Genomic DNA, 19,296 nt, shown 5'->3' with positions numbered 1-19,296 from the left:
CATTCAGGCAGTGATTGTCCCCTTATAGGACATCCTTGTAGGAACCTTGGGCTGGTGTGTCTTCCTGAGACGACCGCCCCTTTAACAGGAGGTCCCCCCATTAAAGGGGTCCATACAAATAACATGTTCAGGCAGCGCTCCCGCTCACACGGCTATAAAGTGCCCACCTGGACACCGGGATCTGGGCGGATCTAGGCCGCGGCGGATGGATCCGGAGGAGCGCAGAGCTACAGTGCTGGACGTCAGCAGCAGCGCGCTCAGCCAATGGGAGGAGCCGCCGCTACACACGTGACTGCTGACGTGATTGCCCAGCGCTCCGCACAGACGTGCCTGCCGGAGTGCACAGAGCTTCCGGAGAGCAGGTGGGGGCAACAGGGGCTCCTATATGAGGGGGCAGCAGGCGGGGCACTCAGGGGCAGCAGGTGGGGCACTCAGGGGCAATAGTACAGATCCGGGACGCAGCAGGCAGTGGAATAGGAGCCGCCGACAGTGGACGCTAGCCCCGCCCCTCCCCGCCCTCCAACCAATCACAGCACAGGGGGAGTCGCAGGGACTCAGAGACTCATTTGAGTCTTTGAGTTAAAAGAAGCGCGAGTCCCCGAGTCCCTGCCAGGCTCCATGTAAGTCCGTCCGGGGGGAGGGGCATTAATCTAGCATGTAGCAGAGCTGTGTGTGTACAGGGTGCATCATGCTACACTGCTACATGCACCCTGTACAACCCCCAGCATGTCCAGCTTATTATGTACTATCAGAGTTATAGTCCTCTCTATACCTCCTCTTATAATGTACTCTGATATTATATAAGAACGGCTTGGACATGCTGGGAGTTGTAATCCCATCCTCTTACTTGTCCCCCTGTAATGTGTTCTGATGTTAAATATGCTGGGAGTTGTAGTCCTCTCCTGTTATACCTCCTGCGGTAATGAGCTCTGCATTAAGGCCAGGATGATGGATAGGTGAGGGTAGTCATCCACCTAGGGCGCCACTTGGCTACCCATAGAGGGAGGCGCAGATAACACTGTGGTCTGCATAGGGCTGAGCGATATACCGCTATCCACGATATACCGCAATAGTAAAACACGGCGATGTCACCGTTTCCGAATAACCGCGGTATGAAGATATGTAAATGTCATCTAGAACTGATCATGGAGGACACGGACAGTACAGACCAAAGGGTTGGACACCTTCTCATTCCAAGAGTTTCCTTCATCTTCATGACCGATGTAGATTCGCACTGAAGGCCTCAAAACTATGAATTATCACATGTGGAATTATCTACAGAACAAAAAGTGTGAAACCACTGAAAATAGGTCATATTCTAGGGTCTCACAGGAGCCGCCTTCTGCTCTGATTACTGCTTTGCACACTCTTGGCATTCTCTTGATGAGCTTCGTAGTCACCTGAGATGGTCCTCACTTCACAGGTGTGCCCTGTCAGGTGTGATACGGGGGATTTCTGGCCTTATAGATGGGGTTGGGACCATCAGTGGTGGAGAAGTCAGGTGGACGCACAGCTGATAGTCCTACTGAATAGACTGTTAGAATGTGTATTATGGCGAGAAAAAAGCAGCTAAGTAAAGACAAGCGAGCGGCCATCATTACTTTAACCACCTCCCGACCGCTGTACGCAGATCTGCGTCCGGGAGGTGGTTGCTTTACTCCTCCTGGACGCATATACGCGTCCTCCCGCGAGAGCCGTGACTTCCTGTGAACGCGCGCACACAGGAACGGAAGGTAAGCGAGTGGATCTCCAGCCTGCCAGCGGCGATCGCTCACGGGCAGCTGGAGATCCGAATTTATTAACCCCTAACAGGTATATTAGACGCTGTTCTGATAACCGCGTCTGATATTCCGCTACCTGGTCCTCTGGTGTCCCTTCTGTTAGGATCGACCACCAGATGACACAGGTAGGTCAGTAATAAGTAGCACCAAACACCACACTACACTACACCCCCCCTGTCACTTATTAACCCCTTATGAACCCCTGATCACCCCATATAGACTCCCTGATCACCCCCTGTCATTGATCACCCCCTGTCAGGCTCCATTCAGACGTCGGTGTGTGTTTTGCGGATCCGATCCATGGATCCGTAAAAATTATACGGAAGTCTGAATGGAGCCTGACAGGGGGTGATCAGGGAGTCTATATGGGTGATCACCCCCCTTGTCATTGATCACCCCCTGTAAGGCTCCATTTAGACATTTTTTTTGGGCACAAGTTAGCGGAAATTATTTGTTTGTTTTGTTTTTTCTTACAAAGTCTCATATTCCACTAACTTGTGTCAAAAAATAAAATCTCACATGGACTCGCCGTACCCCTCACGGAATCCAAATGCGGAACATTTATTAGACATTTATATTCCAGACTTTTTCTCACGCTTTAGGGCCCTAAAAAGCCAGGGCAGTATAAATACCCCACATGTGACCCCATTTTGGAAAGAAGACACCCCAAGGTATTCCGTGAGGGGCATATTGAGTCCATGAAAGTTTGACATTTTTGTCCCAAGTTAGCGGAAAGGGAGACTTTGTGAGAAAAAAAAATAAAAAATTTCTATGAACTCGCCAGGCCCCTCATTGAATACCTTGGGGTGTCTTCTTTCCAAAGTGGGGTCACTTGTGGGGTATTTATACTGCCCTGGCTTTTTAGGGGCCCTAAAGTGTGAGAAGAAGTCTGGGATCCAAATGTCTAAAAATGCCCTCCTAAAAGGAATTTGGGCCCCTTTGCGCATCTAGGCTGCAAAAAAGTGTGACACATCTGGTATCGCCGTACTCAGGAGAAGTTGGGCAATGTGTTTTGGGGTGTCATTTTACATATACCCATGCTGGGTGAGATAATATCTTGGTCAAATGCCAACTTTGTATAAAAAAATGGGAAAAGTTGTCTTTTGCCAAGATATTTTTATCACCCAGCATGGGTATATGTAAAATGACACCCCAAAACACATTCCCCAACTTCTCCTGAGTACGGCGATACCACATGTGTGACACTTTTTTGCAGCCAAGGTGGGCAAAGGGGCACATATTCCAAAGAGCACCTTTCGGATTTCACCGGGCATTTTTTACACATTTTGATTGCAAAGTACTTCTTACACATATGGGCCCCTAGAATGCCAGGGCAGTATAACTACCCCACAAGTGACCCCATTTTGGAAAGAAGACACCCCAAGGTATTCTGTGAGGGGCATGGCGAGTTCCTAGAATTTTTTATTTTTTGTCGCAAGTTAGTGGAATATGAGACTTTGTAAGGAAAAATAAAAATAAAAAATCATCATCATTTTCCGCTAACTTGTGACAAAAAATAAAAACTTCTATGAATTCACTATGCCCATCAGCGAATACCTTAGGGTGTCTACTTTCCGAAATGGGGTCATTTGTGGGGTGTTTCTACTGTCTGGGCATTGTAGAACCTCAGGAAACATGACAGGTGCTCAGAAAGTCAGAGCTGCTTCAAAAAGCGGAAATTCACATTTTTGTACCATAGTTTGTAAACGCTATGACTTTTACCCAAACCATTTATTTTTTTTGCCCAAACATTTTTTTTTTATCAAAGACATGTAGAACAATAAAGTTAGCAAAAAATTTATATATGGATGTCGTTATTGTTTTTTTGCAAAATTTTACAGCTGAAAGTGAAAAATGTCATTTTTTTGCAAAAAAATCGTTAAATTTCGATTAATAACAAAAAAGTAAAAATGTCAGCAGCAATGAAATCCCACCAAATGAAAGCTCTATTAGTGAGAAAAAAAGGAGGTAAAATTCATTTGGGTGGTAAGTTGCATGACCGAGCGATAGAAGTGTAAAAAGTGCTCTGGTCATGAAGGGGGTTTCAGCTAGCGGGGCTGAGGGGGTTAATACTGATGTGATCTAGAACTAATCATAGAGGACTTATACATATATTTATACTGATGTGATCTAGAACTGATCAGGGATGACATGTACATATCTTTATACTGATGTGCTCTAGAACCGATCAGGGATGACATGTACATATATTTATACTGATGTGCTCTAGAACCCATCATGGAGGACATGTATATATCTTTATACTGATGTGATCTAGAACTGATCAGGGATGACATGTACATATATTTATACTGATGTGATCTAGAACTAATCATGGAGGACATGTACATATCTCTATACTGATGTGATCTAGAACTGATCAGGGATGACATGTACATATCTTTATACTGATGTGCTCTAGAACCGATCAGGGATGACATTTACATATCTTTATACTGATGTGCTCTAGAACCCATCATGGAGGACATGTATATATCTCTATACTGATGTGATCTAGAACCCATCATGGAGGACATGTATATATCTCTATACTGATGTGATCTAGAACTGATCAGGGATGACATTTACATATCTCTATACTGATGTGATCTAGAACTGATCAGGGATGACATTTACATATCTTTATACTGATGTGCTCTAGAACCCATCATGGAGGACATGTATATATCTCTATACTGATGTGATCTAGAACTGATCAGGGATGACATTTACATATCTTTATACTGATGTGCTCTAGAACTGATCAGGGAGGACTTATACATATCTTTATACTGATGTGATCTAGAACCCATCATGGAGGACATGTATATATCTCTATACTGATGTGATCTAGAACCCATCATGGAGGACATGTATATATCTTTATACTGATGTGATCTAGAACCCATCATGGAGGACATGTACATATCTTTATACTGATGTGCTCTAGAACCGATCAGGGATGACATTTACATATCTTTATACTGATGTGCTCTAGAACCCATCATGGAGGACATGTATATATCTCTATACTGATGTGATCTAGAACTGATCAGGGATGACATTTACATATCTTTATACTGATGTGCTCTAGAACCCATCATGGAGGACTTGTATATATCTTTATACTGATGTGATCTAGAACTGATCAGTGATGACATTTACATATCTTTATACTGATGTGATCTAGAACTGATCAGGGATGACATTTACATATCTTTATACTGATGTGCTCTAGAACCCATCATGGAGGACATGTACATATCTTTATACTGATGTGCTCTAGAACCGATCAGGGATGACATGTACATATATTTATACTGATGTGCTCTAGAACCCATCATGGAGGACATGTATATATCTTTATACTGATGTGATCTAGAACTGATCAGGGATGACATTTACATATCTTTATACTGATGTGATCTAGAACTGATCAGGGATGACATGTACATATATTTATACTGATGTGATCTAGAACCCATCATGGAGGACATGTATATATCTCTATACTGATGTGATCTAGAACTGATCAGGGATGACATTTACATATCTTTATACTGATGTGCTCTAGAACCCATCATGGAGGACATGTATATATCTTTATACTGATGTGATCTAGAACCCATCATGGAGGACATGTACATATCTTTATACTGATGTGATCTAGAACCCATCATGGAGGACATGTATATATCTCTATACTGATGTGATCTAGAACTGATCAGGGATGACATTTACATATCTTTATACTGATGTGCTCTAGAACCCATCATGGAGGACATGTATATATCTTTATACTGATGTGATCTAGAACCCATCATGGAGGACATGTATATATCTTTATACTGATGTGATCTAGAACTGATCAGGGATGACATTTACATATCTTTATACTGATGTGCTCTAGAACCCATCATGGAGGACATGTATATATCTTTATACTGATGTGATCTAGAACCCATCATGGAGGACATGTATATATCTCTATACTGATGTGATCTAGAACTGATCAGGGATGACATTTACATATCTTTATACTGATGTGCTCTAGATCTTGGAGGACATGTATATATCTTTATACTGATGTGATCTAGAACCCATCATGGAGGACATGTATATATCTCTATACTGATGTGATCTAGAACTGATCAGGGATGACATTTACATATCTTTATACTGATGTGCTCTAGAACCCATCATGGAGGACATGTATATATCTTTATACTGATGTGCTCTAGAACCCATCATGGAGGACATGTACATATCTTTATACTGATGTGATCTAGAACCCATCATGGAGGACATGTATATATCTCTATACTGATGTGATCTAGAACTGATCAGGGATGACATTTACATATCTTTATACTGATGTGCTCTAGAACCCATCATGGAGGACATGTATATATCTTTATACTGATGTGATCTAGAACCCATCATGGAGGACATGTACATATCTTTATACTGATGTGATCTAGAACCCATCATGGAGGACATGTATATATCTCTATACTGATGTGATCTAGAACTGATCAGGGATGACATTTACATATCTTTATACTGATGTGCTCTAGATCTTGGAGGACATGTATATATCTTTATACTGATGTGATCTAGAACCCATCATGGAGGACATGTATATATCTCTATACTGATGTGATCTAGAACCCATCATGGAGGACATGTATATATCTCTATACTGATGTGATCTAGAACTGATCAGGGATGACATTTACATATCTTTATACTGATGTGCTCTAGATCATGGAGGACATGTATATATCTTTATACCAGGGCTCGACAAATTTCCTTTGAATCTAGGAGCCAGCTAAAAAGGTTAGGAGCCAGGTTTTTTTTTTAACCTCATAAGGCTGCATTCACACGTCCGTGGTGTGTTGCGGACCAGCGAATTGCAGGTCCGCAACACACCAGCCCGTCACCCCCATAGAAATGCCTATTCTTGTCCGCAAGCTACGGACAAGAATAGGACATGCTCTATCTTTTTGCGGAGTTGCAGACCGCAAATTCGGATGCGGACAGCACACTGTGTGCTGTCCGCATCCATTCCGTCCCCATAAAGAATGAATGGGTCTGCACCTGTTCCACAAAATTGCGGAACGGATGCGGACACATTTTGCGGACGTGTGAATGGAGCCTAAAGCTGTATGGGAGGGAAGGCGGCTATGGTGTCACACTATATAATAGGCAGCACAGCGGCAAGCACAGTTCATAAGGAGGTGCCACCATAGCCCCCCTTTATGAACTGTGCCAGTGCCACCTTAGCCCCTCCATACGGACTGTGCCTGCTGTCTGCCCCCAACTCTGAACTTTGGCATTTCAGTGCACACTGCTGCTAACTTACTGTGCACTTGCTGTCACTGTGTGGCATAGCGGCAGGCAGAGTAGATCTTCAAACAAACTGAATCCTGGAGGAGACGATAAGTCACTCTCTCTGCAGGATGACTGGTGTCTGGAGGGTGATGCTGGTTCGCGGTCAGGTCAGGTCACAGCAAGGCCAGCAGCAACAATAGTCCCGCAGCACAGCCGGCTCAAGTTCCTCTGCTGGGTGCACGGCTAGCTAGCAAATCAACCAGCACCCAGCGGACAGAAGCGCTCTAGGCTGCAAGCAGGGACTGTGACTGCCAGCGGAACATGGACTGTGTAAGGGGCCCATTAGAACACAGGGGAAGCGGTAAGGAAGGACCAGGACAGACTGTGCGAGTAGCGGTCCTCTTAACTGCAGTGAGCCTGAGGCAGTAGCGATCCTCTTTACTGTTGTCTGTGGCGGGAAGCGGGAGGGGCGGACCTACCAGACGCGGACTCGTGCGTGACACCGCGTCTACTGTGAACTTAGAGATACTGCGCCCGTCTGGCTGCTGGAGTGCTGGGCCTATTTTGCATTATATTTTCATGCCATGGCAAATACCCAAGGCGCCAGGACCAAATTCCTGGTCACCATGGCGACCTGGCGCCCGGGATTTGTCGAGCCCTGCTTTATACTGATGTGATCTAGAACCCATCATGGAGGACATGTATATATATTTATACTGATGTGATCTAGAACTGATCAGGGATGACATTTACATATATTTATACTGATGTGATCTAGAACCGATCATGGAGGACATGTATATATCTTTATACTGATGTAATCTAGAACCGATCATGGAGGACATGTAGATATATTTATACTGATGTGCTCTAGAACCCATCATGGAGGACATGTATATATCTCTATACTGATGTGATCAGGGATGACATTTACATATCTTTATACTGATGTGATATAGAACCCATCATGAAGGACATGTACATATATTTATACTAATGTGATCTAGAACTGATCATGGAGGACATGTATATATCTTTATACTAATGTGATCTAGAACCCATCATGGATGACATTTACATATCTTTATACTGATGTGATCTAGAACTAATCATAGAGGACTTATACATATCTTTATACTGATGTGATCTAGAACCCATCATGGAGGACATGTAGATATATTTATACTGATCTGATCGAGAACTGATCAGGGATGACATTTACATATCTCTATACTGATGTGATCTAGAACCCATCATGGAGGACATGTAGATATATTTATACTGATATGATCGAGAACTGATCAGGGATGACATTTACATATCTTTATACTGATGTGATATAGAACCCATCATGAAGGACATGTACATATATTTATACTAATGTGATCTAGAACTGATCATGGAGGACATGTATATATCTTTATACGGATGTGATCTAGAACCCATCATGGAGGACATGTATATATCTTTATACTGATGTGATCTAGAACCCATCATGGAGGACATGTATATATCTTTATACTGATGTGATCTAGAACCCATCATGGATGACATTTACATATCTTTATACTGATGTGATCTAGAACTAATCATAGAGGACTTATACATATCTTTATACTGATGTGATCTAGAACCCATCATGGAGGACATGTACATATCTTTATACTGATGTGATCTAGAACTGATCAGGGGTGACATGTACATATCTTTATACTGATGTGATCTAGAACTGATCAGGGATGACATGTACATATCTTTATACTGATGTGATCTAGAACCCATCATGGAGGACATGTATATATCTTTATACTGATGTGCTCTAGAACCCATCATGGAGGACATGTACATATCTTTATACTGATGTGATCTAGAAATGATCAGGGAGGACTTGTACATATCTTTATACTGATGTGATCTAGAACCCATCATGGAGGACATGTACATATCTTTATACTGATGTGATCTAGAACTGATCAGGGAGGACTTGTACATATATTTATACTGATGTGCTCTAGAACTCATCATGGAGGACATGTACATATCTTTATACTGATGTGATCTAGAACTGATCATGGAGGACTTGTACATATATTTATACTGATGTGATCTAGAATTGAACAGACATTAACCCTATTTTTTTCTGGGGGGGGGCTTTCCAGGCAAGCGTGATATATGGAGAGCTCCTCATCGCACACACATAGTTTGGCGCAGTCTTCCGTCATGACAACAGATGAAGTGACGCTGGTGAGTGACGTATCACATGGTTGATGTTATAATCTGAAATACTAAAAGCCCCTTTAGGTCTCCCGCACACATAACCTTTGGCGGTCCACAAACTGTAGATCCACAAAGTACAGATACCGGATATGCGCTATCCATCACTTTTTCGCTCCCTTCACTAGAACAAGCCTATTCTTGTCCACAAAACAGACAGGTATAGGACATATTCGATAATTTTCGGGACTGCCATATGGATGCTGACGGCACATTTTTGCAGACCCATAGAATTGAAATTGGTCGACGTGTCATCCGCAAAAAATGCGGATCAGACCCAGACCAAAACTAGGGTGATGTGCGTGAGGCCTTCGGCACCTGGAGGTGACGCATCATTTCTATATTAGGTTATTATGTATAAAACTACTTCTAAATGTGATGGGAAAGGTGCGTCTCAATAATCCCGCTGCACCTCCTGCTGCTGCTAAGCAGAACTAGTCTGGCGGTATAAACTCTGCCATTTCTTTACCAAAACCTGAGAAGCTAAAGCCAAGTTATTTCTGACGTGTGTGCAGCCTGTCAGTCGGTATTCGTAGTCTTTTACAGTAACTTGGGTGTAAAACGGAGCCGTCATCACAAAATGCAGTGCAATCTGTATGCAGCAGGCTACAGAGCAGGAGGAGCTGGGCAGACGGATGCAGACTTCTGTGGACAAAGATTCAATACAACTTGTAATTTATAAATCTCTGCTTTCTCTTACTATAGCTGTACATGAGGGCTGTCTCATCAGTGATTGATAGTCATCTCTGTGTAAGTGTGTATACAGAGATAGCTGTCAGTCCCTGATATCTGTACACAGGGAGGTGTTATCAGTGATAGTATTCTCTGTGTAAGTGTGTATACAGAGATAGCTGTCAGTCCCTGATATCTGTACACAGGGGAGGTGTTATCAGTGATAGTAATCTCTGTGTAAGTGTGTATACAGAGATAGCTGTCAGTCCCTGATATCTGTACACAGGGGAGGTGTTATCAGTGATAGTAATCTCTGTGTAAGTGTGTATACATAAATAGCTGTCAACACCTCCCCTGTGTACAGATATCAGGGACTGACAGCTATTTATGTATACACACTTACACAGAGATTACTATCACTGATAACACCTCCCCTGTGTACAGATATCAGTGACTGACAGCTATCTCTGTATACACACTTACACAGAGAATACTATCACTGATAACACCTCCCCTGTGTACAGATACCAGGGACTATCAGTGATAGTATTCTCTGTGTAAGTGTGTATACAGAGATAGCTGTCAGTCACTGATATCTGTACACAGGGGAGGTGTTATCAGTGATAGTATTCTCTGTGTAAGTGTGTATACAGAGATAGCTGTCAGTCACTGATATCTGTACACAGGGGAGGTGTTATCAGTGATAGTAATCTCTGTGTAAGTGTGTATACAGAGATAGCTGTCAGTCACTGATATCTGTACACAGGGGAGGTGTTATCAGTGATAGTAATCTCTGTGTAAGTGTGTATACAGAGATAGCTGTCAGTCCCTGATATCTGTACATAGGGAGGTGTTATCAGTGATAGTATTCTCTGTGTAAGTGTGTATACAGAGATAGCTGTCGGTCCCTGATATCTGTACACAGGGGAGGTGTTATCAGTGATGGTATTCTCTGTGTAAGTGTGTATACAGAGATAGCTGTCAGTCACTGATATCTGTACACAGGGGAGGTGTTATCAGTGATGGTATTCTCTGTGTAAGTGTGTATACAGAGATAGCTGTCAGTCACTGATATCTGTACACAGGGAGGTGTTATCAGTGATAGTATTCTCTGTGTAAGTGTGTATACAGAGATAGCTGTCAGTCACTGATATCTGTACACAGGGAAGGTGTTATCAGTGATAGTATTCTCTGTGTAAGTGTGTATACAGAGATAGCTGTCGGTCCCTGATATCTGTACACAGGGGAGGTGTTATCAGTGATGGTATTCTCTGTGTAAGTGTGTATACAGAGATAGCTGTCAGTCACTGATATCTGTACACAGGGGAGGTGTTATCAGTGATAGTATTCTCTGTGTAAGTGTGTATACAGAGATAGCTGTCAGTCCCTGATATCTGTACACAGGGGAGGTGTTATCAGTGATAGTATTCTCTGTGTAAGTGTGTATACAGAGATAGCTGTCAGTCCCTGATATCTGTACACAGGGGAGGTGTTATCAGTGATAGTATTCTCTGTGTAAGTGTGTATACAGAGATAGCTGTCAGTCACTGATATCTGTACACAGGGGAGGTGTTATCAGCGATAGTATTCTCTGTGTAAGTGTGTATACAGAGACAGCTGTCAGTCACTGATATCTGTACACAGGGAGGTGTTATCAGTGATAGTAATCTCTGTGTAAGTGTGTATACAGAGATAGCGGCCAGTCCCTGATAGCTGTACACAGGGGAGGTGTTATCAGTGATAGTATTCTCTGTGTAAGTGTGTATACAGAGATAGCTGTCAGTCCCTGATATCTGTACACAGGGAGGTGTTATCAGTGATAGTAATCTCTGTGTAAGTGTGTATACAGAGATAGCTGTCAGTCCCTGATATCTGTACACAGGGAGGTGTTATCAGTGATAGTAATCTCTGTGTAAGTGTGTATACAGAGATAGCTGTCAGTCACTGGTATCTGTACACAGGGAGGTGTTATCAGTGATAGTATTCTCTGTGTAAGTGTGTATACAGAGATAGCTGTCAGTCACTGATATCTGTACACAGGGAGGTGTTATCAGTGATAGTAATCTATGTGTAAGTGTGTATACAGAGATAGCTGTCAGTCCCTGATATCCGTACACAGGGGAGGTGTTATCAGTGATGGTAATCTCTGTGTAAGTGTGTATACAGAGATAGCTGTCAGTCCCTGATATCTGTACACAGGAAGGTGTTATCAGTGATAGTATTCTCTGTGTAAGTGTGTATACAGAGATAGCTGTCAGTCCCTGATATCTGTACACAGGGAGGTGTTATCAGTGATAGTAATCTCTGTGTAAGTGTGTATACAGAGATAGCTGTCGGTCCCTGATATCTGTACACAGGGGAGGTGTTATCAGTGATAGTAATCTCTGTGTAAGTGTGTATACAGAGATAGCGGCCAGTCCCTGATAGCTGTACACAGGGGAGGTGTTATCAGTGATAGTATTCTCTGTGTAAGTGTGTATACAGAGATAGCTGTCAGTCCCTGATATCTGTACACAGGGAGGTGTTATCAGTGATAGTATTCTCTGTGTAAGTGTGTATACAGAGATAGCTGTCAGTCCCTGATATCTGTACACAGGGGAGGTGTTATCAGTGATAGTATTCTCTGTGTAAGTGTGTATACAGAGATAGCTGTCAGTCCCTGATATCTGTACACAGGGGAGGTGTTATCAGTGATAGTATTCTCTGTGTAAGTGTGTATACAGAGATAGCTGTCAGTCCCTGATATCTGTACACAGGGGAGGTGTTATCAGTGAGTCATAGCATTCTCTGTGTAAGTGTGTATACAGAGATAGCTGTCAGTCCCTGATATCTGTACACAGGGGAGGTGTTATCAGTGATAGTATTCTCTGTGTAAGTGTGTATACAGAGATAGCGGCCAGTCCCTGATAGCTGTACACAGGGGAGGTGTTATCAGTGAGTCATAGCATTCTCTGTGTAAGTCTGTAAACCTACACTTCAGTCTTGGCATTATATGTTCATATGCAACATTTTCTTTATTTTTAGGTAAGACCAAATGCTCTTCTGCTAAATCTGTTACAATCTGGTGGTGCCAAGAAGGAAACCTTTACAATGAAAGAGGTGGGTGCACAATCCCTGATGATGATGTATGATGCTGTGATATTCTGTATGCTGGTTATTGCTGTGTCTTTGTACTTGCTCTGTAGGTAATTCACCATCTTGGTCAGTACATTATGGCCAAGCAGTTGTATGACAAGAAGCAGCAGCACATTGTCCACTGCTCTAATGATCCTCTCGGAGAACTATTTGGGGTACAGAGCTTCTCTGTTAAAGAACCCAGGTAACTGATGGGCTTCTAACAATCAATGTTTGATGTCATTTTCCAGAAGGGATTTTTTCAGTCTGTAGAATAGAATTGACCCCAATATTATTTTGGGTGTCCCGTTATCTTCCTTTACCCCCTTCCACTTAAAGTGGTTATCCCAGGACAAATCTAAACATTGAAAACCAGACATCGTATAGGACATGACAACCTCTTTCTAACAAAGCCAGAGCCAGTCCTGGACCTCACATGGATCCAGAGATCTCCCCATTCATTGCTCTGCTAGATTTATCTCCAGCTGACAGCTCAAGGGCAGTGTCCTTTCTGCTGCAGCTCAGGGGGCGTGTCCGTGCTCTGCGTATCACAGCTCAGGAGGCAGAGGAAGGATGACACTGAGCATGTGCGACCTTCTCAGTGAGCAGGACAAAGAAATAAGAATAACAGCCGGTGGTGCTATACAAATGCATTGTATTGAGTAACTCGGGGGCTATGCTACATTGTGTATTACCTGCAATTACAATAGTATTCAGATTAGGGTTGTTTCAGGTATCCAGATATGGATATTGACATGTGCTGATACTAGCCATATCGGATCAGTGGCGGTCCTGCACCTGGCACCCCCTCTGATGAGCTGTTTTGGGTGGCTGCGGCACTGGATTAAACTAAACAGTGTATGAATGTAGAATAAGACAGCTGTGCAGTGGGCATGCTGGGTACTGCAGTGCAGCTCCTATTCAAGTGCAGAGCTCCTGAAATACAGTGTGCAGACCCTTCTGCTTCCGCTCCGCTAATCGCTGGAGGTGCCGGACCCCACCCATCTGATACTGATGACTATCCTGAGGATACCTCATCAGTAGCCTGGACAACCCCTTTAAGTAATTGCACATCTATATCATGATGTAATAGGTGGGCACTAGAGCTTAGTCATCCTCTTAGTACAGTACAAACAGCCTGAATAATGGGGGCCACCTGATTATTGGGGGCTCATTGGCCTTAGCTCGTATTTCGGCTGCTATATTGGGGTAAATGTACCCATGCACATTACACTAAAGTTGATCAAAATGGATGATTTCCACAAAACAATCCGGTGAGATTTAGGTTGTGGAGGTTTCCTGTAAATGATGGAATAAATCTGGACCGTGCGGTCGGTGTTTCCTATGTTTTCCGTGTATATATTCGGACAGAGGATGAAACGCTGCACAGGTATCTGGGGTGGGATGCACGGACATGTTTATGGTATTACTGCAAATGGAGCTCGGAACCCTGTCGGAAAGTCCATCTAGATGTAAATTATCATCTCTCTGTTTCAGGAGACTGTATGCAATGATTTTCAGAAATCTGCTAACTACTGATCCAGAAGGTAACATTTTGTAGAAATAACCGTTTTAGCGCCGTGTGGCCCCAATCTTATGGGATTTCTAATGTCTGACAAGTGAGGGATGCAGTGAGAGAGTAACACCTGAAATGATTGTCTGCGATGCCAGTGTTACTATCCCCTGCGATGCTGGTGGGTGCGCCTAATCTGGGACAAGGCTCAGGCCTCATCACACATGTGGTGCCTCCTCCGGCAGTCCATGTTCCTAAACAGAAATCTTACATCTCTGGCTTCACTGACGCCTGAAAACTGGTGTAAATGAAGATAAAACCATTACGGTTACTGTCCATGCCCCGTCCCACCCTTACCAAGCCCCCCCTCCCTTCCTGAAAACTGGTGTAAATGAAGATAAAACCGTCACGGTTACTGCCCATGCCCCGTCCCACCCTTGCCAAGCCCCCCCTCCCTTCCTGGAAACTGGTGTAAATGAAGATAAAACCGTTACGGTTGCTGCCCATGCCCCGTCCCACCCTTACCAAGCCCCCCCTCCCTTCCTGAAAACTGGTGTAAATGAAGATAAAACCGTTGCGGTTGCTGTCCATGCCCCGTCCCACCCTTGCCAAGCCCCCCCCCCTCCCTTCCTGGAAAGTGGTGTAAATGAAGATAAAACCATTACGGTTGCTGTCCCTGCCCCGTCCCACCCTTGCCAAGCCCCCCCTCCCTTCCTGGAAAGTGGTGTAAATGAAGATAAAACCGTTACGGTTGCTGCCCATGCCCCTTCCCACCCTTACCAAGCCCCCCCACCCTTCCTGGAAAGTGGTGTAAATGAAGATAAAACCGTTACAGTTACTGTCCATGCCCCGTCCCACCCTTACCAAGCCCCCCCCTCCCTTTCTGGAAACTGGTGTAAATGAAGATAAAACCGTTGCGGTTGCTGTCCATGCCCCGTCCCACCCTTACCAAGCCCCCCCTCCCTTCCTGAAAAGTGGTGTAAATGAAGATAAAACCGTTACGGTTGCTGTCCATGCCCCGTCCCACCCTTGCCAAGCCCCCCCTCCCTTCCTGAAAACTGGTGTAAATGAAGATAAAACCGTTACGGTTGCTGCCCATGCCCCGTCCCACCCTTACCAAGCCCCCCCTCCCTTCCTGAAAAGTGGTGTAAATGAAGATAAAACCGTTACGGTTGCTGTCCATGCCCCTTCCCACCCTTACCAAGCCCCCCCTCCCTTCCTGAAAAGTGGTGTAAATGAAGATAAAACCATTACGGTTGCTGTCCCTGCCCCGTCCCACCCTTACCAAGCCCCCCCTCCCTTTCTGAAAACTGGTGTAAATGAAGATAAAACCGTTACGGTTACTGTCCATGCCCCGTCCCACCCTTGCCAAGCCCCCCCTCCCTTTCTGGAAACTGGTGTAAATGAAGATAAAACCGTTACGGTTGCTGCCCATGCCCCGTCCCACCCTTGCCAAGCCCCCCCTCCCTTCCTGGAAACTGGTGTAAATGAAGATAAAACCGTTACGGTTGCTGTCCATGCCCCTTCCCACCCTTACCAAGCCCCCCCTCCCTTCCTGGAAACTGGTGTAAATGAAGATAAAACCGTTACGGTTGCTGTCCATGCCCCGTCCCACCCTTGCCAAGCCCCCCCTCCCTTCCTGAAAAGTGGTGTAAATGAAGATAAAACCGTTACGGTTGCTGCCCATGCCCCGTCCCACCCTTGCCAAGCCCCCCCTCCCTTTCTGGAAAGTGGTGTAAATGAAGATAAAACCGTTACGGGTGCTGTCCATGCCCCGTCCCACCCTTACCAAGCCCCCCCTCCCTTTCTGAAAAGTGGTGTAAATGAAGATAAAACCGTTACGGTTGCTGTCCATGCCCCGTCCCACCCTTGCCAAGCCCCCCCCTCGCTTCCTGAAAACTGGTGTAAATGAAGATAAAACCGTTACGGTTGCTGTCCATGCCCCGTCCCACCCTTGCCAAGCCCCCCCTCCCTTCCTGAAAAGTGGTGTAAATGAAGATAAAACCGTTACGGTTGCTGCCCCTGCCCCGTCCCACCCTTACCAAGCCCCCCCCTCCCTTTCTGGAAACTGGTGTAAATGAAGATAAAACCGTTACGGTTGCTGTCAATGCCCCTTCCCACCCTTGCCAAGCCCCCCCTCCCTTCCTGAAAACTGGTGTAAATGAAGATAAAACCGTTACGGTTGCTGTCAATGCCCCTTCCCACCCTTGCCAAGCCCCCCCTCCCTTTCTGGAAAGTGGTGTAAATGAAGATAAAACCGTTACGGTTACTGTCCATGCCCCGTCCCACCCTTGCCAAGCCCCCCCCTCCCTTTCTGGAAACTGGTGTAAATGAAGATAAAACCGTTGCGGTTGCTGTCCATGCCCCGTCCCACCCTTGCCAAGCCCCCCCTCCCTTCCTGAAAAGTGGTGTAAATGAAGATAAAACCGTTACGGTTGCTGTCCATGCCCCGTCCCACCCTTACCAAGCCCCCCCTCCCTTCCTGGAAACTGGTGTAAATGAAGATAAAACCGTTGCGGTTGCTGTCCATGCCCCGTCCCACCCTTACCAAGCCCCCCCTCCCTTCCTGGAAACTGGTGTAAATGAAGATAAAACCGTTACGGTTGCTGTCCATGCTCCGTCCCACCCTTACCAAGCCCCCCCTCCCTTCCTGGAAACTGGTGTAAATGAAGATAAAACCGTTACGGTTGCTGTCCATGCCCCGTCCCACCCTTACCAAGCCCCCCCCTCCCTTCCTGAAAAGTGGTGTAAATGAAGATAAAACCGTTACGGTTGCTGCCCCGTCCCACCCTTACCAAGCCCCCCCTCCCTTCCTGGAAACTGGTGTAAATGAAGATAAAACCGTTACGGTTGCTGTCAATGCCCCTTCCCACCCTTACCAAGCCCCCCCTCCCTTCCTGAAAAGTGGTGTAAATGAAGATAAAACCGTTACGGTTGCTGCCCCGTCCCACCCTTGCCAAGCCCCCCCTCCCTTCCTGAAAACTGGTGTAAATGAAGATAAAACCGTTACGGTTGCTGTCCATGCCCCGTCCCACCCTTGCCAAGCCCCCCCTCCCTTCCTGAAAAGTGGTGTAAATGAAGATAAAACCGTTACGGTTACTGTCCATGCCCCGTCCCACCCTTGCCAAGCCCCCCCCCCCCCTTCCTGAAAAGTGGTGAGGGTGGCCTACAAAGTGATAGATGCAACAATAAAAAACATTGCAAACACATAAGAAGCCCCCATAAGAAGTATCCCCCCCCCCCCCAAAAGTGGGGGAAATGCCCCTGCGTCTTATGGGGTGAGTACTAACGAGCTCTGCCATTATGGAAGTCTAAAGCCTAACGAGGCAGTGAGAGCTCTCCGGACCCCGGTGTAGTATAAAGCGTCACTGCTATTACTATAGGTACTAAACCTGAATGTCAGCAGACGGGGGAAGGTACTGCTTATCTTTACTAATTGTTCCTACAAACCAGATTACACTGAGCGTCCCCACTTCAGCAGGAGTTGGGGTACTAGACGGTGAGGAGGACGCGGGAGACGGCACTAACTGCCACCCTCTCACTAGGTATACAAGATACTACAGTGTACCTGGCTATTACTAGCTCTATGCTGCTGGCAGTTTGGCAGTGTAAAGCAGTGGGGACCTAAAGGCCTTTCCCCACTGTCAAGGAAGTGCAAGTTGCACCCATACACACAGCGGATCGGCTGGAGGCTGACAGGCTAGAAGCACTACACACTATAGTGATCACTGATAGATGACGTGTATGAATGATCGCACTATTGGTGATCACTGATAGATGACGTGTATGAATGATCACACTATTGGTGATCACTGGTAGATGACGTGTATGAATGATCACACTATTGGTGATCACTGATAGATGACGTGGATGAATGATCGCACTATTGGTGATCACTGATAGATGACGTGTATGAATGATCACACTATTGGTGATCACTGATAGATGACGTGTATGAATGATCGCACTATTAGTAATCACTGATTGATGACGTGTATGAATGATCACACTATTAGTGATCACTGATAGATGACGTGTATGAATGATCACACTATTGGTGATCACTGATAGATGACGTGTATGAATGATCACACTATTAGTAATCACTGATAGATGACGTGTATGAATGATCGCACTATTGGTGATCACTGATAGATGACGTGTATGAATGATCACACTATTGGTGATCACTGATGGATGACGTGTATGAATGATCACACTATTGGTGATCACTGATAGATGACGTGTATGAATGATCGCACTATTAGTAATCACTGATTGATGACGTGTATGAATGATCACACTATTAGTGATCACTGATAGATGACGTGTATGAATGATCACACTATTGGTGATCACTGATAGATGACGTGTATGAATGATCACACTATTAGTAATCACTGATAGATGACGTGTATGAATGATTGCACTATTGGTGATCACTGATAGATGACGTGTATGAATGATCACACTATTGGTGATCACTGATAGATGACGTGTATGAATGATCGCACTATTAGTAATCACTGATAGATGATGTGTATGAATGATCACACTATTAGTGATCACTGATAGATGACGTGTATGAATGATCACACTATTGGTGAT

General features: G+C 44.8%; 2 protein-coding genes across 2 annotated transcripts in view; one reads left to right on the top strand and one right to left on the bottom strand.

Moving 5' to 3' along the window:
• Positions 1-7,743, bottom strand: part of LOC122924046 (TAR DNA-binding protein 43-like) — a 46,784-nt gene extending 39,041 nt beyond the window's left edge. Inside the window, exon 1 of the mRNA XM_044274962.1 lies at positions 7,711-7,743. Coding sequence (XP_044130897.1) covers positions 7,711-7,743 — 33 coding nt within the window. The remainder of the gene's footprint in view (positions 1-7,710) is intronic.
• Positions 589-19,296, top strand: part of LOC122924048 (E3 ubiquitin-protein ligase Mdm2-like) — a 50,750-nt gene continuing 32,042 nt past the window's right edge. The window contains exons 1-5 of the mRNA XM_044274963.1: positions 589-620; positions 9,275-9,359; positions 13,086-13,160; positions 13,247-13,380; positions 14,673-14,722. Of these exons, the coding sequence (XP_044130898.1) occupies positions 9,288-9,359; positions 13,086-13,160; positions 13,247-13,380; positions 14,673-14,722 (331 nt within the window). The 5' untranslated portion in view covers positions 589-620; positions 9,275-9,287. The remainder of the gene's footprint in view (positions 621-9,274; positions 9,360-13,085; positions 13,161-13,246; positions 13,381-14,672; positions 14,723-19,296) is intronic.

Source organism: Bufo gargarizans, unplaced genomic scaffold (genome assembly GCF_014858855.1).
Source record: "Bufo gargarizans isolate SCDJY-AF-19 unplaced genomic scaffold, ASM1485885v1 original_scaffold_2172_pilon, whole genome shotgun sequence".
In the NCBI taxonomy this organism is placed as follows: Eukaryota; Metazoa; Chordata; class Amphibia; order Anura; family Bufonidae; genus Bufo; species Bufo gargarizans.
This window is presented reverse-complemented; position numbering and strand designations above follow the sequence as displayed.